Source organism: Oncorhynchus mykiss, chromosome 15, assembly GCF_057628025.1.
Source record: "Oncorhynchus mykiss isolate SJ-2025 chromosome 15, ASM5762802v1, whole genome shotgun sequence".
Lineage (NCBI taxonomy): Eukaryota > Metazoa > Chordata > Actinopteri > Salmoniformes > Salmonidae > Oncorhynchus > Oncorhynchus mykiss.
Window position 1 is genome coordinate 16,721,348 of NC_143036.1, and position 18,424 is coordinate 16,739,771.

The 18,424-nt window shown below is 43.2% G+C and overlaps 1 protein-coding gene across 2 annotated transcripts; it reads right to left on the minus strand.

The window, feature by feature from the left end:
• Positions 1-117: 117 nt before the first annotated feature.
• LOC110489698 (alanine aminotransferase 2-like) lies at positions 118-15,364 on the minus strand. 2 transcript variants are annotated; one of them, XM_021562468.3, is made up of 12 exons: positions 15,240-15,364; positions 14,465-14,654; positions 3,205-3,294; positions 2,991-3,096; positions 2,761-2,894; positions 2,391-2,634; positions 2,208-2,287; positions 1,953-2,089; positions 1,598-1,772; positions 1,299-1,454; positions 1,047-1,159; positions 118-950 (listed from the first exon to the last, which is right to left on the minus strand). In XM_021562468.3, the coding sequence occupies exons 1-12, from the start codon at positions 15,260-15,262 to the stop codon at positions 860-862; spliced, it is 1,539 nt and encodes a 512-aa protein (XP_021418143.1). In that variant the 5' UTR covers positions 15,263-15,364; the 3' UTR covers positions 118-859. The 2 variants fall into 2 exon arrangements, with proteins under 2 accessions (XP_021418143.1, XP_021418144.1); XM_021562469.3 differs by lacking the exon at positions 15,240-15,364 and adding an exon at positions 14,832-15,043.
• Positions 15,365-18,424: the final 3,060 nt, after the last annotated feature.

Here is an 18,424-nt window from a genome sequence, read left to right on the forward strand (position 1 = left end):
TATAGCCAGATCTGTTTGTGCCGTCTTTTCAACTCCTATAGTCAGTGACATTAACATAAATATAGCCAGAGAATGCAGTAAATAGTCTCTTTGTAGAAGTAAACTAGGTTGACAATCTGTCTTTCAACTACCAATACAGTAGACAAATATTTATTTTATTTATACAATTCTAGATACAATCAACAGTCACTAAAAAATAATAATACTGTAGCTACAGTCAGACTGTTCATTGGACACAGTACTCTTTTCAACACAATATCCATTGCACTCCTGTCGTGCAATAGAAGCACACCTCCACCACCCATTTAGTGATATTTGGACTAGTTTGGACCAGTGCTGCTATATGACCTGTAAAATACTTGGCAGGACAAGTAAACTCTTAACTGAAAAAAAAAAAAAGTCATGAGCTGATATCTGTTTTCAGTCATCACATAAATACACACACATTGCAAAGGAGGCTGGTGAGGGGAGAACAGCTCATAATAATGGAAACCATGTGTTTGATACCATTCCATACATTCTGTTCCAGCCATTACTATGAGCCTGTTCTCTCCAATTAAGGTGCCACCAGCCACTGTGCAGATGCTATCTGACACAATTAAAAACAATTAGCTAAAACAGAATAGCAGGCACCATGTTAAATAGTTCTGTTTTTTTAACAGTGCTACCCTTGCAATGTCAACTCGAGCATTGAGGGGAGATATTCCAACACAAGGTGTGTTGTGGTGACTGTTCCAGTTCCAGCCACACAACGACACTTGGTAACTCACTGGCACCCTTTGTTGGCTATTCAATCCATTTTCTGAAGAGGATGGGTGGTTTTCTGAAACAGACTGCAATCTGGGGGAGGATTTTAGGGTTATGAGAACTCCTCTGTGAACCGCTTATGAAACTCCCTGATCTTTTCTAAAACGATCTTCAGCTTTTCAGTTGCAGGCAAGATGGTCATCCTACAGAAAGAATGAATTTTTCGGTGTTATCATCGTACCTTAACCATCACTAAACACTGGCATTGACACTGTACAGTAGCAGTGAACAGGTCTAACCTGAAGTGGTAGGTTCCATCCCTCTGTCCAAAGCCACTCCCTGGGACCAGACAGATGCCCATCTCCTCCAGCAGTTTCATACAGTAGAACATGTCTGGAGCCTGTTCCTGTTCCTACACAGACAGAGGGTGCAGGGAGCATATGGGTTGAACAACATTGGAAGAATCAAAACAACTGAGAAGAGCATCAGAAACAGGCAGATCATTTAAATACAAGTAAAGAGGGGGGGGTTAGAGAGCGAGGAAGAGAGACCTTGGCCGCGTTGATGGCTTTTTCTGGCAGTGTGAGGCGGGGGAAGGTGTACATGGCTCCCTGGACAGGGTTACAGTGGATCCCTGGGACCGTGTTGAGGACTTGCTCTGTCATCTTGGCCTTCTCAGACAGGATATGCAGGTTGGCAGTACGCTCCTGTAAACAGGTCAGGTTAATACCAACAAGTTGTGACACAAAGTACATACAAAATAAAAGAAACTGAACAGCACTTGTCACACTGTAATAAGCTTAATGGAACATTTATCCTAACTGAACAGCCACATCATGTGTATGCTGACCTTGATGAAGGTGGCGTAGGAAGGTTCGTCAGGCTGGGGGGGGTTGACTACCAGGTCCAGTAGGGCCTGCCCAGGGATGGAGGGGCACAGCCGCACAGACACCAGCTTAGTCAGGTGCAACTTCACCTCAGGGTCCATGTTAATCACCTCCATGTATCCTCCCCTGAAACCACACCTGCAGGACAGTCAGTGACAAACATCAACATGATACATTAACTTATCCCTTGCAGAATATTGGAGAACTCTTCATTCACAGCCAACATATCAACGGTAAGTTTTTTTTTATTTTATAAAGAGCCAAGTAGTGCAGTCAGTCACCATCTGAGAATGTGTGGGTGTGTAGCTAAATACTTACTCTCCCATGTAGCATTTGGAGGTGGAATGGAAGGAGGCCAGCTCCACAACACTGGAGTACTCTGGTCCCATCTCAAATAGAACCTTCTTAAAGGAGTGGAACTGGCAACCCTCCATGTACACATTATCCTGGTAAACCTATCAGGAACAGAGGGAGGGAGTCATACATATTGAGTAACTAGTCTAGAAGAAACGCCTTAGAGAAGGGGGAGAAAGGTCAAACCAGAAACAAGAGATTGTATTATTATTAAATTACCTCATCAGCCATCAGGAAAAGGTGCTCCTCAGCAGCGAATCGGATCACATCTTCAATGCACTGCCTGTTCTGGACTTGACCTATCACAGTGAAGGGAGTACACTAATCAGAACAGAGATTGGGTATAAATTAAAAAGGACTCACAGATCACTAATGTTTTGGAACGGAAACTTTTCCACATACCTGTGGGGTTGCCAGGGTTGATAATGCAGAGGGCGCGGGGGTTACAGTGCTCCCTGGCTGCCTTCACAGCCCTCCTCAGCTCACCAACGTCCAGGCTCCAGCACTTGTCCTCGTCCAGGTAGTAGCTGATCTGGACAGCCGCCAGCTCAGCCAGAGCAGCAGAGTAGAGGGGGTACTGAGGGATGGGGATCATCACCCCTGTACGGGTCTTCCCTTCGCCTGCAGTCAACAACTTCAGCATGGTCTACAGGACAGAGGGAGGAGATGTGAGGGAGGTAGAAAGGACTGAAAGGGGAGAGATATGTACTGTAGATCGAATTGCCATTGACCGGAAATTAAAATAAAAGGAGGTTGTCATCGTCATTCTTACCACTATAGCATCACTGGCCCCAGTAGAGAGGTAGATGTCGTCAGGGTTACTGGGAATTCCACTGTCCCGCTTCTCAATGTATTTAGCAACATCTTGTCGTATGACCTCAATGCCTGAACTAGCACTGTATGCACCTGGAGTAAAAATACAAGTTCAGTGGATATTTATCCAATGTTTGTCATTCAGCATGTACACACTGCCTGCCTACAGTAGAACTAGTGGTGTTTCACCTAAACTACCCCCTCCACAGGCCTGAAGGATGCGCCGTGCTCGGTTTTTAGCGTCCTCTGGAAACTTGTCTTCTAGGAGATCCGGGTACACGCACAGCGCTATAACCTGACAGGAACAAAGCAGATCAAGTCATATTTTGTAAATAGTCATCTGTAATAATGGGACACTTGGATATAAAAATGTACCACAGTTTTAGAACAACAATTAACAGACCTGTCTGAAAAATGTGATTGGTTTCTGGCCCATGGCATGTGCATCACCTATGTTGGCTTTAATGACCTCAGTGAAGGACTTCTTAACTCCCTGCAAATTAAACAGAGTTACAGTTATTACACAGACATGGTTATCCACAGTGCATTCAGAAAGTATTCAGACCCCTTGACTTTTTCCACATTACAGACATACTCTAAAATGTATTAAATTGTTTTGTTTTTTTGCATCAATCTACCCACAATGACAAAGGGAAAACAGGTTTAGAATTTTTTGCAAAAGTATTAAAAATAAAAACTGAAATACATTATTTGCACAAGTATTCAGACCCTTTGCTATGAGACTCGAAATTGATCTCAGGTGCATCCTGTTTCCATTGATGATCCTTGAGATGTTTCTACAACTTGATTAGAGTCCACCTGCGGTAAATTAAATTGATTGGACTTGATTTGGAAAGGCAGACACCTGTGTCATGACGTTGGCCTGGGGGAAGGTTTATGACAGTCATAAATACCGCTTTCCCCCTTTTTCCTCTCTCTACCCTACTGATGTTACATTTGCAAAAACCTTGGTTAACATAGAGATTCTGGGAACATCAGAAGGTGGGGGGAAATGAACTATATTCTGGTAATCTGACCAATTGAACATATGAGGTGGTACTTAATGAATATGATGTCAGTTCGGTTGTCATCTGAGACATTCTCATCAATGATAAGATGACAAACTCTACAGTGGAAAGTCTACACAGAGTTATCGGATTCACATGGAATTGTTGTTCAATTTAAATGTTTGAATATGAAATTATTTGTGATGGGATGAAATGTGATTTTAGCTTCTAAAATGTGAGATTTGGGTTTTTATAAGATAGGGCTCTGCGGCCCGCCAGTGGCCCGCCCCTGTGAAGGGACACGGGCTATAAAACTTTTCAAACACACCCTCCTCTCCCTTCCTATATAAGCCCTTGATGACAATATAACCTCCTGTTCCGAGGACGACGGTCCGATGTCAGAATGGTTCAGATAATAACTGCAGAACGAAGCCAACATCAGCGTGAGCTTTGGTTGCGAATGGTATGAACTTTGAACTCTTATTCACGACAGAAGTGATACCTCCTAGCCGGTGAGTTAGCAACAGCCGCTGCAAACGAGGGTTAGGAAGGAACAGACAGAGTATCCCGTCTACCACACAACGACGTTACAACAACGTATTCAATTTACCAGCAGAGACATTCTTCAAAGGACTCGATTGGGCAGCACGGCCTGCTATCTACCACCAACCTACCGAAGTGTAGCTCAGAGTAAATATTTATTGCATTTTCCTTTTCCAAATGGGCGGTCATTTAGAATGCATAAGATACTGTATTTACGATAGCACAGCGTCGCCCTTTGTTCCTCAGTCTTCCCGCTCTTTCACTCAAACCCAGCCCCTTTTCTTTTGTGTAACAATCTGTAATGTAATTAGTTAGGTATTTAGTAAATAAATAATTAAACCCAATTTTGTATTGCTGGTTCAACTTGTTAGCCAGGGTTCGTGCAGATAACCAAGATTTTACAACTTTCAGATGAGACGGAATTAAGATGACGATTAATATTGACTGCTATTGATGTAAAATATTACTAGGTCTTTAAGAGTTTATTTCGGAAGATAACAGCTCTATAAATATTATTTTGTGGTGCCCGACTCTAGTTAATTACATTTACATGATTAGCTCAATCAGGTAATATTAATTACGGAGAAATCCTTTTATAGAATAGCATGTCATATCACTTAATCCGGCATAGCCAAAGACACGACACCTGCCTCGATAAAGGTCCCACAGTTGACAGTGCAAAAACCAAGAGGTCAAAGGAATTGTCCGTAGAGCTCAGAGACAGGATTGTGTAGAGGCACAGATCTGGGGAAGGATACCAAAAACATTTTTGCAACATTGAAGGTCCAAGAACCCAGTGGCCTCAATCATTCTTAAATGGAAGAAGTTTGGAGCCACCAAGTCTAGAGCTGGCCATACTGAGCAATCGGGGGAGAAGGGCCTTGTTCTGGGAGGTGACCAAGAACCCGATGGTCACTCTGGCAGAGCTCCAGAGTTCCTCTGCTGAGATGGTTGTCCTTCTGGAAGGTTCTCCCATCTCTGCAGCACTCCAATCAGGGGGGAACAATTATTCTAAAATAGATTAAAGGCTGTAACGTAATTTTGGGAGGAAAAAGGTCAAGGGGTCTGAATACAACAACCTCAAACAGCAAAACTTGTGCCAACTAAGATGACAACTCTAAACTTGGTTTAAAACCTCTGCTTATTTCAACCATTGGACATTGTATCATTCCAGAAGCCAACAGGCTATCAAAGAGGGGCAGGACAGCTGTGATACTCACACTGTGTGGAGGACTGGGGAGGAGGGGAACGATCTGGGTCAACAATAAGGTTGCTGTGCCAATGCCTTTCTTTCCCGCTCTTTTCTCTCCTTCTCATTCTGCCCCTGCTCAAAGGCACTCCATTTCCCTCCAGTTCCCATAATTTAATTCAAACTCATGATACTGATGGAAATTTGCAAAGCAACAGCTTGATTTTCCAAGAAAACAGGGACAAGAGCCAGATTGTGGAACCAGTGTGTAACATGACATTGACATGTTCTTTTGTGTAGATGTGGTAGGCCTAGTAGTCATTGAACAGCATAATGTGATAAGCCCCTGAATAAGGCACCCATGTTTCTACTGTGCAGCAAGTCGATTAGTGGGGTTTAGCTTTCATTTAACTTTTGTAGTCCCTGAGGTGTTTAGGCTACACACTACAGAACATTAAAGACAGCCTATGTGATGTCTATGCTGCATTTACTGTATGTCTGAGTGCTGCATCTTTTGTTCAGTGATCTAAAGCTATGGACTATAGATGACACTACTCTACTTGCTGTAGCTAAACAGCCACTCTGTTTGTCCCCCTAACTGAAACCTAAAACTACAGGAGACCTCCCCGATGTCCTCCTATTGGTCAATATCAGGGGGCATCTCAGGACTTCTGCCAATCAAAGAAGGCAAGAGAGACCACTACTGGTTCCGTTTAGACTAGGCCTGGCTGACAGTCAGCATGGAATCGTTTTACTTGAGTCATCTCCATTATTTTAACCAACTGATTCACCTCATTCTATAAATGAACAAAAATAAAATGTAATGATTTTACTGAGTTACAGTTCATAAGGACATCAGTTGATTTAAAATAAATTCATTAGGCCCTAATCTACGGATTTCAAATGACTGGGCAGGGGAGCAGCCATGGGTGACGTGGTTACATGTGGTCTGTGGTTGTGAGGCCGGTTGGACGTTCTGACAAATTCTCTAAAATGACAGAGTATGGTAAGGAAATGACCGGTAAAATATCTGGCAACAGCTCTGGTGGACATTCCTGCAGTCACCATGTCAATTACATGCTCCCTCAAAACTTGAGACATCTGTGGCATTGTGTTGTGACGAAACCACACATTTTAAAGTGGCCTTTTGTCCCGAGCACAAGGTACACCTGTGTAATGATCATGCTGTTTAATCAGCTTCTTGATATGCCACACCTGTCAGGTGGATGGATTATCTTGGCAAAGGAGAAATGCTCACTAACAGGGATGTAAACTAAATGTATGCTTTTTGTGTATATGGAAGATTACACCTCATGAAACCTGGGACCAACATATTTTTGTTCAGTGTAATTACCATACAGGTCTGGACCTGTATCCACAAAGCATGTCAGAAAAGATCCTAGGAATCCTGTTAAAAAGAGACACTGCCCAGAAAAAATAAATGAGCCAGGAGTAAAACCAACTCAAATGTTTCTCAGCTAGTAAAACACAACAGGTATCGCAAAGGAAATATAATGACGCTCATTGCATGGTTGCAAATTACGGGGAACAACTAATCACGATAAGGCATGGACAAAGCCGGTGAACACTATAGCACGCTTCAGACAACCGAGTCACAACGTCAAGTCATTTTATTGAAATGACGTGGAAACCTTAATTCAACCGGTGTGTGCCCAGTGGGAGTGAATGGTAAAACGTGAGATATAATTTGCCTGACATAAAATCACTTTGCCTACTCTTAATTATTGGCCAATATGTAGGCATGCATTTTTAATAAATTCTGATGTTATTAAAAGCGCAATGGACAATTACCGTTATGTCAACACACTCGTCACTCCGGTTTCACAAATAAATTGTTTCGGCACTGTGGGCATCAAGTCACTTGCCGATAATGTTGCATACAACATTTGAAAAGTCTCATTACATTGGGTTCTAAGTTAACATAAGCCTTTAAGCCTTTGATGCCTTCAATTGCCCAACTTCAAGGCATGACGAATTTATCCTCCAAAAGGGATAACTTGAAATAATAATCGATAGAAAGACGTGCTTATTTATTAGCCTAGTTATAAGTATTTAGGCACAGGCCTATCATGTGAAATGGGCCTCACATGAAATCACTTTCAAAAGCTTTGTGGATACGGCCCTTAGTTTGACTGCCGGCGTAGAGTCCTAACACTCTTGTTATTCCCATAATTAAATCAGAATAAATTACATTTGTGGTCGCTGCTTCAGCCAGTGTCATTTACGCTAGCCAATGTGATTTGGGACACATGGTAAGTGTTGTATAAGGGTAATCAAATAGCACTTATTATTCACACAGGAGCCTGTTTAAATCTAGCCTGATTGCCGTCTGTTAAGCCATCACATTCCACTCAGAAGTGGAACGTTCCCTCATTTTTTATTTTTTTTTAAAGACTGATGCCCAGACTCGTTTGAGTCAGTTTGAGTCACCATCATGAAAAGAGCCTTCAGGGTGCCAATACTTCAGACTGGTCAGTCATTTACACCTAGGCTGCATCCAAAGACCAGCCTACTTTGGATGCAGCCTAGGTGTAAATGACTGACCAGTCTGAAGTATTGAGTCCACACAAAACATGACATAATACATACTTGCCTTCAATTGAAAGTCTAATTGTGCCATTCCACTTCAAACCATACTGATCTTTGTCCCATCTGTTGTGCTGAGTTATCAACAATTGTCACTGGCCAGTGCCCTGACAAAGTATCTCAGCTGACTAACCAATGGCATGAGCCAACTGTAGCTTATCAAGCTCATTACACATACGTTATGGCTGGAGGGAGAGAAAACAGGTGCAGTTGTGTTCAACTTCAGACCTACTGTACTTTCTGGCTAACCTGAGCACCCTATGACACTCCTTAGAAAGAAGCGCTGGGGTGATGTCACAAGGGGAACCTGCTCGACAGTATTCAGCTGTTAAGACGTTGCACAAAGCCCAGTGAACTTTGCTCATAGAATTAGGAGTGACAAACTGAAAATATTTTAAAAAGCACAACATGCAACAATTTTACTGAGTTAGTTCATAATAAGGAACTCAGTCAATTGAAATTTGGCCCTTATCTATGGATTTCACAGGACTTGGCACTGGCGCAGCCATGGGTAGGCCTGGGAGGGCATAGAACCACCGACTTGGGATCCGGGCCTACCCACTGGGGAGACAGGCCCAGCCAATCAGAATTTGTTTCTCCCCACAAATGGGCTTTATTACAGAGAAATACCCTTCAGTTTCATCAGCTGCCCAGGTGGCTGGTCTCAGCCGATCCTGCAGGTGAAGAAGCCGGATATGGAGGTCCTGGAGGTCCTTAAGTCTACCCTCTCCCTTTTCGAACATTCTGTTAAAAATCGCGCAACATTTCAGCGTCCTGCTACTCATGCCAGGAATATAGTATATGCATATGATTAGTATGTGTGGATAGAAAACACTCTGAAGTTTCTAAAACTGGTTAAATCACGGCTGTGACTATAACAGAGCGTGTGTTTCATCGAAAAGCGCAAGAAAAACTGGTCACTGAAAACTGAATAATATATCAATGCGCCACTTGCATGTATTATTTAAGGGGCACCAAAATTAATAGGGCCAAGGATGCAATTCCACACGATGTAGCCAAAAACGTCATTTTCATTGACAAAAATCCTATGTGCCATGACAAATAGATCCGTCATTCCATCCAGCCTACAGCAATCGATTTTGGAAGAGAGAAAAATGGACATTGTTTTCTTGAGTAGCTGCTATTGAATACAGATCGCCCAGTGATCAATTTGATCGCTTATTAACGTTTACAAATACCTAAAGTTGGGTTACAAAAGTAGGTTGAAGTGTTTTGTCAAAGAATATAGGCAACTTATATAATTTTTAAAAATTACGTTGCGTGTTGGAAGAGAGCTTTTTTCCTGAAGCAGACAGGCTATACAAATGGATATTTTGGGCATACATGGACGGATTTAAAATCGGGAAAAAGACCCAATTGTGATGTTTATGGAACATATAGGAGTGCCAACAAAGAATATCATCAAAGGTAATGAATGTTTTATATTTTATTTCTGCGTTTTGTGTAGCGCCGGCTACGCTAATTCTTTTGTTTACGTCCCCTTCAGGTATATTGGGGTGTTGCATGCTATCAGATAATAGCTTCTCATGCTTTCGCCGAAAAGCATTTTAAAAATCTGACTTGTTGGCTAGATTCACAACGAGTGTAGCTTTAATTCAATACCCTGTATGTGTGTTTTAATGAACGTTTGAGTTTTAACGAGTACATTTAGCATTTAGCGTAGCGCATTTGCATTTCCAGGTGCCTACTTGAGACGTCTGCGTCTCAAGTAGGATCAACAGGTTAAACAAACTGCCAATTTCTCTAAAACTGTTTGAGGTGGCTTATGGTAGAGAAATTAACATTCAATTATCTGGCAACAGCTCAGGTGGGCATTCCTGCAGTCAGCATGTCAATTGAATTCCGACTAGCTTGGAAAGACAGTACCGTGCAGTACCGAAGAGCCCTTACTGCTGCTCGATCATCCTATTTTTCTAACTTAATTGAGGAAAATAAGAACAATCCGAAATTCCTTTTTGATACTGTCGCAAAGCTAACTAAAAAGCAGCATTCCCCAAGAGAGGATGGCTTTCACTTTAGCAGTGATAAATTCATGAACTTCTTTGAGGAAAAGATGATGATTATTAGAAAGCAAATTACAGACTCCTCTTTAAATCTGCGTATTCCTTCAAAGCTCAGTTGTCCTGAGTCTGCACAACTCTGCCAGGACCTAGGATCAAGAGAGACGCTCAAGTGTTTTAGTACTATATCTCTTGACACAATGATGAAAATAATCATGGCCTCTAAACCGTCAAGCTGCATACAGGACCCTATTCTAACTAAACTACTGAAAGAGCTGCTTCCTGTGCTTGGCCCTCCTATGTTGAACATAATAAACGGCTCTCTATCCACCGGATGTGTACCAAACTCACTAAAAGTGGCAGTAATAAAGCCAAACCTTGACCCAGAAAATATAAAAAACTATCGGCCTATATCGAATCTTCCATTCCTCTCAAAAATTTTAGAAAAGGCTGTTGCGCACCAACTCACTGCCTTCCTGAAGACAAACAATGTATAAGAAATGCTTCAGTCTGGTTTTAGACCCCATCATAGCACTGAGACTGCACTTGCGAAGGTGGTAAATGACATTTTAATGGCATCGGACCGAGGCTCTGCATCTGTCCTCTTGCTCCTAGACCTTAGTGCTGCTTTTGATACCATCGATCACCACATTCTTTTGGAGAGATTGGAAACCCAAATTGGTCTACACGGACAAGTTCTGGCCTGGTTTAGATCTTATCTGTCGGAAAGATATCAGTTTGTCTCTGTGAATGGTTTGTCCTCTGACAAATCAACTGTAAATTTCAGTGTTCCTCAAGGTTCCGTTTTAGGACCACTATTGTTTTCACTATATATATATATATATTTTACCTCTTGGGGATGTCATTCGAAAACATAATGTTAACTTTCACTGCTATGCGGATGACACACAGCTGTACATTTCAATGAAACATGGTGAAGCCCCAAAATTGCCCTTGCTAGAAGCATGTGTTTCAGACATAAGGAAGTGGATGGCTGCAAACTTTCTACTTTTAAATTCGGACAAAACAGAGATGCTTGTTCTAGGTCCCAAGAAACAAAGAGATATTCTGTTGAATCTGACAATTAATATTAATGGTTGTACAGTCGTCTCAAATAAAACTGTGAAGGACCTCGGCGTTACTCTGGACCCTGATCTCTCTTTTGAAGAACATATCAAGACCATTTCAAGGACAGCTTTTTTCCATCTACTTAACATTGCAAAAATCAGAAACTTTCTGTCCAAAAATGATGTAGAAAAATTAATCCATGCTTTTGTCACTTCTAGGTTAGACCACTGCAATGCTCTACTTTCCGGCTACCCGGATAAAGCACTAAAATAAACTTCAGTTAGTGCTAAATACAGCTGCTAGAATCCTGACTAGAACCCAAAAATTTGATCATATTACTCCAGTGCTAGCCTCCCTACACTGGCTTCCTGTCAAAGCAAGGGCTGATTTCAAGGTTTTACTGCTAACCTACAAAGCATTACATGGGCTTGCTCCTACCAATCTCTCTGATTTGGTCCTGCCGTACATACCTACACGTACGCTACGGTCACAAGACGCAGGCCTCCTAATTGTCCCTAGAATTTCTAAGCAAACCGCTGGAGGCAGTGCTTTCTCCTATAGAGCTCCATTTTTATGGAACGGTCTGCCTACCCATGTCAGAGACGCAAACTCGGTCTCAACCTTTTAAGTCTTTACTGAAGACTCATCTCTTCAGTGGATCATATGATTGAGTGTAGTCTGACCCAGGAGTGGGAAGGTGAACGGAAAGGCTCTGGAGCAACGAACCGCCCTTGCTATCGCTGCCTGGCCGGTTCCCCTCTTTCCACTGGGATTCTCTGCCTCTAACCCTATTACAGGGGCTGAGTCACTGGCTTACTGGGGCTCTCTCATGCTGTCCCTAGGAGGGGTGCGTCACTTGAGTGGGTTGAGTCACTGATGTGATCTTCCTGTCTGAGTTGGCGCCTCCCCTTGGGTTGTGCCGCGGCGGAGATCTTTGTGGGCTATACTCGGCCTTGTCTCAGGATGGCAAGTTGGTGGTTGAAGATATCCCTCTAGTGGTGTGGGGGCTGTGCTTTGGCAAAGTGGGTGGGGTTATATCCTTCCTGTTTGGCCCTGTCCGGGGGTGTCATTGGATGGGGCCAGTGTCTCCTGACCCCTCCTGTCTCAGTCTCCAGTATTTATGCTGCAGTAGTTTATGTGTCGGGGGGGGGCTAGGGTCAGTTTGTTATATCTGGAGTACTTCTCCTGTCCTATCCGGTGTCCTGTGTGAATTTAAGTATGCTCTCTCTAATTCTTTCTTTCTCTCTCTCTCTCTCGGAGGACCTGAGCCCTAGGACCATGCCTCAGGACTACCTGACATGACTCCTTGATGTCTCCAGTCCACCTGGCCATGCTGCTGCTCCAGTTTCAACTGTTCTGCCTGTGATTATTATCTGACCATGCTGGTTATTTATGAACATTTGAACATCTTGGCCATGTTCTGTTATAATCTCCACCCGGCACAGCCAGAAGCGGACTGGCCACCCCACATAACCTAGGAAGAAACCTAGAGAGGAACCAGGCTTTGTCCTTTCTAGGGAGTTTTTCCTAGCCACCGTGCTTCTACACCTGCATTGCTTGCTGTTTGGGGTTTTAGGCTGGGTTTCTGTACAGCACTTTGTGATATCAGCTGATGTACGAAGGGCTATATAAATAAATTTGATATCGCACTCTGCAGACTGGCAGGTATTATCCGGGCTAAAGTGGCTGAAGTCCGGGCTAAAGTGGCTGAAGTCCAAGCTAAATGGTAAAGACCACTAGCAGTGGCTAACAATGACCAAATAGCTAGTAGCTAATTAGCTGGGTTAGCCTTGGAACATCTTGGAACATGAGTTAACCATTAGCAGGTATTGTTGTCATGTCCAAAAATAACTTTCCACCGGGACTCGTGTAGGCTATAACCGCAAATGGCCGACACGCAATTGACACAGGTGTGCAGTAGATAAAACCACTGCTGCATTCTCTGGTTCTAAAACAGTCTCAAGCGCTCAAAATGGGCTAGAATTGTCCTCTATTAAATACTGGCCATGTAAAGTAAAAAATTAGAAAAGCCTAATTGACAAGTAGCCTAATAGCTCCCTGGCCTCAACACTGAATATTTTAGCCAGTCAAATAGATAAACATCTTAGTTCAACCTGGGCTCAAAGCATATTGTATTATTCTTCACGTAAATCTGAGACATTCCATTCGTGACACACACACCTATTACAAAACAGTCAGTATGTTACGAATTTGCAAAACGTTTGATATGTTAATTCTGGCTAGCTAACTAACGTTAGTTTCCGTTAGCCACCTAGCCACTGTAACCTAGCTACCAACCTAGTGGTTAGAGCGTTGGGCCAGTAACCGAAAGGTTGCTGGATCGAATCCCCAAGCTGATAAGGTAAAAGTCTGTCATTCTGCCCTTGAGCAAAGCAGTGAACCCACTGTTCCCCGGGCGCTGAAGACGTTGATGTCAATTAAGTCAGCCCCCCATGAAACAGTATAACTTTAGTCCGTCCCCATACCCGGGCTCGAACCAGGGACCCTCTGCACACATCATCAACAGTCACCCACGAAGCATCATTACCCATCGCTCCACAAAAGCCGCGGCCCTTGCAGAGCAAGGGGAACCACTACTTCAAGGTCTCAGAGCAAGTGATGTCACCGATTGAAACGCTATTTAGCGCGCACCACCGCTTACTAGCTAGCCGTTTCACATCCGTTACACCCGCACCTCTGATTCAGATGGGTTGGGTTAAATGCGGAAGACACATTTCAGTTGAAGGCATTCAGTTGTACAACTGACTAGGTATCCCCCTTTCCTTATATAGTACATTTGCAAATTCATAAGTTCATGAGTTGCAATTTTAACATATGTTACTAATTGCAATTTGTACAATATCATACGAAATGAATGAACATCCACAAATGAATACATACCATACAAAACGTTACACTAAGTGAGTGTTTCAGTGTAAGTACACAAAATGCTCTGAGACCAGTATGAAGTGAGGCACTTTGCTAAATTAGTGGGAGGGATTCCACTTTTCATCACCTTCTTATGGCTAATTGGTATGTTTTTACACCTGCTACATTAGTTTAATGGGCAACTTCCCATTGCCTGAAGACATCTGGTAATTTGCTCCATGTCACCTGGGCTGTATTCTCTCAAGGAAAAAGTCAGCCCCTTGCTCAAAAGCTTTGTTTGTGAAAGCAGCAGGACCGATTATTGCAAACCTCTATCCAATAGTAGACATGAAAATGTACCTCTTTAAGCTCTTTTTCGATCTGCACTGCACGTTGCACAACTGGACCACGGACAGCATACTCAATCCGCTTTACATTCGGGTTCATGGTGTCCACGTTAAGCACCCTCTCCCGGTGCCCAAGTCCATTTTCAGTCATGTTGGGTTTCTGGAGCTCACAAAAATGTTCCGCTGATAGTCCACGAAATGGTCTGTGGAATTTAGAGAAACAAGGAAGAGTGGTTGGGAAGTTTGAAGTGTGAAACAACCAATGCACAGCAGCACCACACCAGGATTTACAGTACGGGTAGGTACTAGCCAAAGACAACATTAGGCCTACTGTTGCAGCAAAGACACGTGCACAATGCGAAGGCAAAAAGCCCACCAACCATTCAGCGTGAAATAATTGTTTCCCTAATTGTCTTGCTTTCTTTCGTTCCAAGACCTAAGCTGTATATAAAACTGTTTTGTTATCAGAGTTTACCAGAACCACCCAAAACGCGCGTTTAAGCGGTCACTAGATAGTGCCTGTCAGTTCCAGCTCTTTCTCTATTCGGCTAAAGTGACAACCTCTCTTACAAATAACAGTCGATGGTTTTATAAGGTTGTTACGCCTCCTTTAGACTTCTGGTATCTAAACCCCCCAGGCCAGTCAATGTCATTTTTTTGTACATCATGTTCTCTTAACTTGATCAATTTAGGAGCACAAAAACATTTATGCAGGTTTAGTAGCACGAGAAAAAGTGATTTAAAAAAAAATGGAGATATGGATCCTAGCAACTTTAAAAGCACATCACCTGAATAAGCTCTCACTTTTCATTTATTTCGGTGACACCAAATGTTGGCCTATTACTGGTAAAGTTCCCACAAATATGATAACTTTCAGGTTGTTAGATAGCTAGCTAATGCTGTAACACGACTGAACTAGGTTATTTAAGGTTAGCGGCTTGTGAGTAGTTTTAGAACGGCCTGTGTGACATGGTTCGTGAATGTAAAATGCTGTCCTGCCTATGTGAGATGAGAAGGAAAAAAAACTTTGCATCGGTAATATGTATCATAGATTTTGAACGGTTTGGGCTAGAAACAATCAGTTTTCTCTGTAGTAATGGTGCAAGCATGACAGTAACGGATGCGCTCAGTGTATTCTCAATGGCACTAAGAGATGAATGAATGATGACAATTATTATCGGCGTTATAATTTTTCTCGGTGGCTAAATTGGATGCATCAACCAATGGTTGCCTACCTCGTCATCGAATATGCAGGCGGGCACTAGACAGCTATAACATATGGGCCGTGCACATAAAAATATATTACAAAATATATTTAAAAAATATGGGCTGTGCTCTACATGGAACCCAAAGGGTTCTCCTATGAGGACAGCCGAAGAAACCGTTGGCACCCTTTTTTCTAAGAGTGTAGTTTAAATACTTAAATAGGCCAGCCTAGACAATGAAGAGATAGCTGGGGTGGATTTAAAGAACACTTGTGACCCAAAATATTTGTTGTTTTATTATTATCTATAATTATCTCCATGTAGGTTTTCAATGGTCAAAGTTTAAAAACATTAACCATTTAATTGAAGGATTAATATTATTGCCATGGAGTGTTGAAAAACATTTTTGCTTGAGCTCTTTACATTGCTTTCTCGAATTGCCCAGAACCTGAAAGGGCTACAAATTAGTCTGTGGCACTGGCACAGCACTCTGTGTGCTCTTAACTGGGCCTCTCCAGCCCTCTTCCCACCGAGGGGTGTAGTGTTACTCTTACTGCCTGACCAAATGTACACATGCTGCACCCCCACCCTGAGGTCATGGCCCAACTCCAGAGGTTGCTACCACAACAACACTCTCACACACACCCCTGCACACATGTCATTATCAAACCATTCCCTTGAATGTCAACATCCTAACCTAAATAACTCCTCCCATGTCCTAAATTACTCCAATGCACAAGTTTGCAATTATCCATGTCACATGTCAGCAATACAATGTTCCCCTGAACATTTTTGACTGATCGTCAAACGAGTTTGTTTTAAACAGTCATTCTAAAAAATAATGCCCTGTGAAATGTTACATTGCATAGGTACTAATCCAGGGTGACTGTGTGTTTGTACATGTTACAGAATTATTACATAGATCATTTCACTGGTACTCTGGTATCAACTTTATAGCAAGTTGATACAGGCTCAGACCTGTTGCACTGCATTACATGTGTTTGTTAGTTGAGATCAGACATTCTCTGCACGCCTAAACGTGCTCTGGTCTGACCTACTGAAATGACAGGTGGTTGGAGGTCATCCCTTCATATAGAGCTGGACATAAGCTCACTATTTTGCTTAACTTTTGTGACGGTCCAGTCTAGTCCATGTCTTCCGTATGAGACCCTCACAGTCACTCCTACAGTGAAAAAAAGGCACGGCCCTTGCAGTGCAAGGGGAACAACTACTTCAAGGTCTCAGAGCAAGTGACGTCACTGATTTAAATTCTATTAGCGCGCACCACCGCTAACTAGCTAGCCATTTCACATCGGTTACACTCACCCCCCTTTTGACCTCCCCCTTTTCCGCAGCAACCAGTGATCCAGGTCAACAGCATTAATGTAACAGTATAGCTTCCGTCCCTCTCCTCGCCCCTACCTGGGCTCGAACCAGGGACCCTCTGCACACATCAACAACAGCCACCCTCGAAGCATCGTTACCCATCGCGCCACAAAAGCCACGGCCCTTGCCACACTTAAACGTCTAAAACTAGATCGAAAGTATGTCAAAATCACAATGTAGCCCTCGAGCCAAAAAGTTTGCCCACCCCTGCACGAGTCAGTGGAAGCACAATGGTTCTCTCTTCATATCCCTGTGTGTCTGTGAGGCCGTTTTGTCTCTGCTGTACCCCATTGGAAGAATCCAGAAACATCCGGTTCTCAGGGATACAGTATTTTCAACCTAGCTTACTTTTCCCCTGTAAACTGGATGTGGCGACCCCGGTCAGGCATTTCTTTTACGCCTGCTACATTAGTTTAGCTTTATCCTGACACCCAGGACATAGGAGAGAAAATCAAATCAAGGTGTGGACTAACTATCAGGTATGAAGGGAAGACCCAGATGCAGACCACGTCGGATAAACAACAGTTTAACGTTCCAAACAGGGGCAGGCAATAGACAGGTCAAGGCAGGCAGGGGTCAGAAAACCCGAGGTGGGGCAACAGTACCGGAGGGCAGGCAGGCTCAGGGTCAGGCAGAGATTGGTAATCCAGAGGGTGGCAGAGGAGCCGGTCAGCAGGCAGGCTTAGTGCCAGGCAGAGTGGTCAGGCAGGCGGGGTCAAGACAGGCAAGCAGGAGCTGAGCCACAGAACACTGGTTGACTTGAACAAACAAGACGAACTGGCACAGACAGACAGAAATCACAGGTATAAATACACTGGATAATGGGGAAGATGGGCAACACCTGGAGTGGGGTGGAGCAGCCCCCTATCTACATTGACGGGACAGTAGTGGAGAGGGTGGAAAGTTTTAAGTTCCTCGGCGTACACATCACGGACCAACTGAAATGGACAATCGATGCACAATCGAGAGCATCCTGTCGGGCTGTATCACCACCTGGTACGGCAACTGCTCCGCCCATAACCGTAAGGCTCTCCAGAGGGTAGTGAGGTCTGCACAATGCATCACCGGGTGCAAACTACCTGCCCTCCAGGACACCCACACCACCCGATGTCACAGGAAGGCCAAAAAGATAATCAAGGACAACAACCACCCTAGCCACTGCCTGTTCACCCCACTATCATCCAGAAGGCGAGGTCAGTACAGGTTAGAGGTCGACCGATTATGATTTTTCAACGCCAATACCGATTATTGGAGGACAAAAAAAGCTGATACCAATTAAATCAGCCGAATTTTTAAATGTATATATATACACACATTTTTGTAATAATGACAATTGCAACAATACCGAATGAACAATGGACACTTTTATTTTAACTTAATAT

Bases quoted from the DNA above. Each gene is read 5' to 3' on its own strand.
- LOC110489698 (XM_021562468.3), bottom strand. From the start codon at position 15,262: ATGAAAAGTGAGAGCTTATTCAG. The intron at 2,895-2,990 runs GTGAAACACCAC...TTTTTACTCCAG, and splicing joins CTGTGGAGGGGGTAGTTTAG to GTGCATACAGTGCTAGTTCA. The intron at 2,635-2,760 runs GTAAGAATGACG...TCTGTCCTGTAG, and splicing joins GGGCCAGTGATGCTATAGTG to ACCATGCTGAAGTTGTTGAC.